The sequence below is a fragment of the Anneissia japonica genome, unplaced genomic scaffold (genome assembly GCF_011630105.1).
Source record: "Anneissia japonica isolate Jap-2015-1 unplaced genomic scaffold, ASM1163010v1 scaffold26572_len15904_cov119, whole genome shotgun sequence".
Classification (NCBI taxonomy): domain Eukaryota; kingdom Metazoa; phylum Echinodermata; class Crinoidea; order Comatulida; family Comatulidae; genus Anneissia; species Anneissia japonica.
Genome location: NW_022727155.1, coordinates 10,062 through 15,904, shown reverse-complemented (window position 1 = coordinate 15,904; position 5,843 = coordinate 10,062). Strand labels below are relative to the sequence as shown.

General features: G+C 37.6%; 1 protein-coding gene across 2 annotated transcripts in view; it reads left to right on the top strand.

Annotated features, from left to right (window-relative positions):
• Positions 1-651: 651 nt before the first annotated feature.
• LOC117113516 (ras-related protein Rab-10-like) overlaps positions 652-5,843 on the top strand; it is a 10,728-nt gene continuing 5,536 nt past the window's right edge. For both annotated transcript variants that reach the window (XM_033256866.1, XM_033256867.1), the window contains exon 1: positions 652-843. In XM_033256866.1, coding sequence (XP_033112757.1) covers positions 699-843 — 145 coding nt within the window. In that variant the 5' untranslated portion in view covers positions 652-698. The remainder of the gene's footprint in view (positions 844-5,843) is intronic.

Below are 5,843 nucleotides of genomic sequence, written 5' to 3'. Positions count from 1 at the left end.
TTCTTCATTCACGTGGAAAGTTTCTGGAACCATGTGGTTGAAGCTGAAAGTGAAAAAAATTTAGAAAAAAAGAAAACTCTATTCAAATTTTGAGTCTAAAAGTGCCATTTCCTGCCATCTAGGTGGTATAATTTCTTACCTCAGCTCCAACCATGGTGGGGCTGAGGTAGTATAGACCCTACAAAAACAAGTCCCTCTCATAGGCCCCTCTATTTCAAATTCCTGGATTCGCCACTGACTATACTTTAGCAGTGATAATGATTTGATGATCGCATAAAGAGAAAAGGGGGATCCGGGTTCTCCTCGGGAAAATTTTTATTCCTAGCGGGCGGGAAATGAGCTTTCTCGACTTCTGAAATGTCTTTTAATGACTTTTAATCTTCAGAATTCAAGGTTTACCCATCTTGAAAACGGTCAGGCAAGTTTTTCTCATTCTTATACAGTAAATGGGCCTATTATGTGTGTACCGGTATATATACAGAAAAAAAAATGGGTAGTTGCATACATATTTTTTTTTCCATGATTCGATGAACGTCAATAAAAGAAATGTTGGTCGGGGGTTCCCTGACCCCCCCTCCAAATCTCCAGATCCGCCAATGCATAAAAGAAATTCAGTAAGGCTAGATTTGTATTTACAACTCCGTCGGCGGTCCATACCACAGCGATCAAAATCAAGAACCAACAACCGCGACCGAGAAATGATGACTGCGGAGGGAGCCCCAAAGAAAACCGATGATTTTTTTTTCAAACTTCTACTCGTCGGAGACGGTGGTGTAGGAAAGTCATCTATCTTATTGAAGTTTGTAGGTGACGTCTTCGATACCCGGTGCGTAGCAACGTTAGGTAAGTTTCAACTATTTTTCTACCCTATGCCAGGGAGTTGTTATATAGTGACGGGCCCGGTCACGGCTAGACAGTAAACAAACAGCTGAGCTAGGCGTTGGCGAACCCGTACCTATGCCAACCCGTACCCACTTTGGCTAACCCGTACACAAATTTTGGTCGACCCGCCCGTACCTACTTCATTTTCGTCAACCCGTACCCAAAAGAACTCGCTAACCAATATTATGATAAATGTTTAAATATTGTATTTATTTTCAATAAAGCTGATAATAAGTACTGTTACATGTACTCTAATTGTTGGTTTATTTTATGGTATTTTATTTTTGTTGCGCATTTCTGTCGCGGTGTATGGATCCACCGAATGTGCGACCGTGTATCTACAACATGGTAGCTATTGCTTATACCGTTTGTTAAACACGAAACTATACTAAGGCAAAGATACTAGAAATACAAAATAGAGTTCTCCACACAAAAAAAGTGTTCCACCGAAATGCATGGTGGGAATACAAACAATGGGATGCCCCCTATACAGCTGGATCTAAAAAAACTTCTGCCAAACGTTCATTACCAAGTGGTCCATACCTGCCAACATTTAAAAGAAGAAAAGAGGTAGGAAGTTATTGAAAAAATGGTGCGTAGCGCCATCCGAGTGCGAAGCCCGAGGCAGGGGTGTGGGTTTGGAGGGGTGTCCCCCCCCTCCTAACAATGGGGGGTCCAGGAGGCGCAGCTATAACAGTTCAGTAAATTTAAGGGTTTAGATATTCGATTTTAGAGTTACAAAAAATGGAAAGGATGGAAATGTTCAGTTGGTCAAACTCATACATTAAAAAAAGTCAACACACTAAGTTTCAAAGTCTGTCCTGCAACTCACACACAAAGCATGAAACTGACCTTTCCTCGATTACTTAATACAACTGTGGTCTGCAGTCCATTGGTCTTTAAATTTGTTATTCCACCTGGATTTTATTTTACTCATTGTGAAAAACTATAAAAAATAGGATCAGATAGATCGTGGCCTCATGTGATCCAACACTACTCCTAGGCTATCCTAGGCGACTCAACACCACGCACACGCCTCAAGTTACCATAGGCTACTGCACCAGGCACCAAAAAATAATATAGCTTGCAGTGTCTAGTGTACAAAGACTTGAAAACACTAGTTGACACCTGCTGGTGCTGTTTGTTTACCTAAATATTATATTATGAGTGTGTGGCCGGAGGCTTAAGGGTAGCGCATCATTCTGACAGCGAACGAGATTATTTTGATTGAGAACTTAGCATAAAATAATGTTGATTTCCAATTTTTAAAAATCGGTAGGAACAGCCTGGTAATTCGGTAGGCGGTAGAAAAGTGAGAAAATCGGTAGCCTACCGCCTAAATCGGTAGGGTTGGCAGGTATGAGTGGTCGCGTATTTTATTATCAATTCACTTTTTATTTACTAGATATAAAAACAAACTGGAATAGACACCCAGACAGTGACATCGGTGAATACATAACCTCCTTGGTGGTGGTAGAAATCGTTGCTATTATCCAAATAAAACACAAAACAATTAAAGCATAATCATGAATCAGTAAAGAATAATCAAATTATTGTAATTAAAATTTCTCTGAAACAATAGCAATCATAAAAAAACTAAAATAAAATAGTAATCATGCTGAAAAAAAATACAATAAAATATTTATGTATAGTCAAGCATCATAAAAAACCAAAAAAAATAAAATCAATACTATGTCTAAAACGCGCACAATACTGCTTAAAAATACAAAACCGTTCCATACGCTGTTAATCGCGACCAACACGTCTAGGCCTAGGCGATCATGAATTTCTTGATTTAATGCATGCTCGGTAAAGGAAATTATGTATTCTAACCCGCAAGTTTGGTGTTCATAATATAGTTTAATATGATTACTATACAATACAGTTTGCAAAATGTTTTATTATAGTAAAAATATTACTTGGATAGGGGTTAATGTACCCTGTGTATGGGTTGACCAAAGATGTGTACGGGTACGCCAAAATTCTGTGTACGGGTCGTCCAAAATTTGGGAATGGTTTGTGGGTACGGGTTGACTTTATAAAGAATGTATGAAATTTAAATATTTCTTATTGGTTGCTATCATCATCAATTGTGAACCCTCTATATTATATATTAATATTAATAATAGTGTAGTTCTTGTATCGCTGTTGCTAAATGTACGGTAAATGGCCTTGCTGTACGTCATCATCACCCAATGAAGTGCCCAAATGTGTGTGACATCATCTTTCAAGACCGGCATTGGCATTGCAGATCACCCACAGTGTGCGTGGTGGGACTAGCGAACAATGTACTGGATTTATGATTAGCTAGGCAGAGAGTACAGTATTTTTCCTATGATACTGTTTGTCAGCGATAAATAGGCGTAAGGATTCCACTCAGTAATATGAGTCATGTCATTTATCTATAGCCATATTATGCAATGCCTGCATCCTCAGGACCAAACTTTTGACGTAGGCCCAGGCCTTGCTTAGCCTTTTCACTTAATAAGAGCCAGTGCTACGTCACTGAAATTGTTGTCGCACAAAAGACAGAAATAAATAAATAAACTGAATATTCTATAAACTGTAATAAGAGGATTACTTAGTAGCACTATATATACTGTAGTACTGTTTTAAATGGGCCTGCATCAAAAGTATATTCGGAAATTTGACACTAATACTAAAATCACATGCTTGGGGAAACATTCTCTCGATCAATGGTTTCTAGCCAAATGATGTTTTCGATTGGGGAAGTAACGGCGACGAATTACGTAAATTTGGGTAAATATTTTTGTAATCTTTTAGAAACGCTGTTATTTTAATAAGCAATATTGAATAATAATAATAATTGTTTAGGTATTTTTATACTTTTATATCATTAGTTTCTATTGTGTGCAATATTCATGTTACTTCATATTTTTTAAGGGACTCTTTTGTGTTACAGTAATAGATTTGCTTTAGCTGTCCCTGACCATCGTTTTCTTGTTTCTCGTCGTGCTATTAATTGTTTATCGTTGAATAAATAAATGAAATGAAAAATTTACGGTTGCATGTGCACGGTTCAGTTGGAGTGTAAAGCATGGTAATTTTGAGTATATTCAGTATTATAACCTAGGCTTCTTAAACTAAATCTTGGGATGAGATTTTGGGGATTGAAAAACTTCAGACTTGGTATGACCATTGAGGATGCCTACAACCAGGGCTGCTGCCAAGTGAAGAATCTGAGCAAGGCCTGGCCTGCCTTAAATTCTTCGCCAAGAGAAAAATCCTAGAGGCCTATGCCAAGAGTTTGGTACAGGATTCAGTCCTTGATGACATGACCATACATCTATCTATCAATGACAGTAGGCCTACTAAGTACAGGACTGTACTTTTTGATGTTCTATTACTCTGTACAGTACCATCGTTCGCGTTTCAACACCTGTCGTCTAAGTGGTCTACAAAAATGCCAGTCAGTCTTGAAAGATGACGTTACGCACATTCTGGCACTTCATTGGTTGATGGTGACATACCGGTAATTCAATTTAGCAAATTGAATTAGAAATACGGTACCGTATCTCTAGCCACTGCGTTTTTATATAATACAGGCATGAGGGAATTTCATTTTTTTTTTTTTTTTTTTTTTAAATTAATTTGCAAGTACTCAAGAGTTGTTACTAGTTTTGAATTCCAGACATTTCATGTCGTCCAAATTAACTACAATCAACCAATGGTTGTGTGCCCAAAGTTTTTGAAGATGCCTGGTATTTATAGACTGGACCAATGCGAATTTACATTGTAAACAGACCATGTGCGGCATGCCCGGCGACTGGCAGGTACGATATCGTGCGGAAATAAATACCTGCTAATGCACACCTACGACAGATCTGGCTAAATTGAACAATTAAAGAATTAAGAATTCATTTTTAATCTTCACTGCAGAAAATAACATTGAAATGTTATATTGAGTAGGCCTACATTTTCCTTTTAAACCGGGAGGTACGCATTAAAATTGCGGGAGTGCTGGTGGCTCTAAATTGATGTTTATTGATTGATAAATAATAATTCTAAACTTGGTACACTAATACTACCAACATTATTAATTTATGAAATTTGATAAGAGTTGCAAGTACTGTACAGTGTATATGACAAGTTCAATGTTAATATATAGGCCTATATCGTGATATGTTGGGTCACATTGCTGAAAATTTGGTCAACAACATGGAGCACCAAGGCAGTGCGTAACCGTAGTTGGTTTCTGTTTGATATCTCTCTGTGGGCCAAAAAAGTGTTAATAAAATATGCTGCGTATTGTCAAGAGTCGGACTTTTGATAACGACAGCAAAAGCATCACGCATTACTGTACATGGTGAAGTAGCCTATTCTAAAAGTGCTTGTCCAAGGACAAGTGGTCCCTAAAATTTTAGTTGTCCGACCGTAACATTTCAATCTGAAAAGATAAAAAAGTAGAGTACCGGTACCTTCAGAAGAGTTTCAAATTGTGATTTGTTATGAAACGTTCCGGACAGAATGTACAGGTGACGAAAAGTCATTATGCAGGGTTACAAATTGTCAACACTCAATTTATCTTGGCCAAATCATTCTCAAAATTAACATATTTGTTTAAAATATTCATTAAAAGTTCATTAGTATTGTAGGCCCTTAATTTCAAATGTGTTTTAATCATCTCAACATGTAATTTACTGTATTCTTTTTTTATAATTTCTATTTTTTTTTTATTGGGTCAACAGGGCCGCTAAAGTCATTATCTTTGCTTTTGTTTAAATTTTCATAATCAAACTTTTTTTACATAGGGAAACTTTTTAATTTCTGTTTGATCAGAGTTTCCAAGATACGGGCATCTGAAAAATTTGGCGTGGTACACCAAAGTTTTACCCATTCCCCATCGGGCAGCAGTTTTGGTGCCAGGAATTGCCCAACTGGGGGTGCAAGGTCCCCGACTGGAGGGCCGATGTCCCAGACGAGATAAAAGTGGCCGTGCA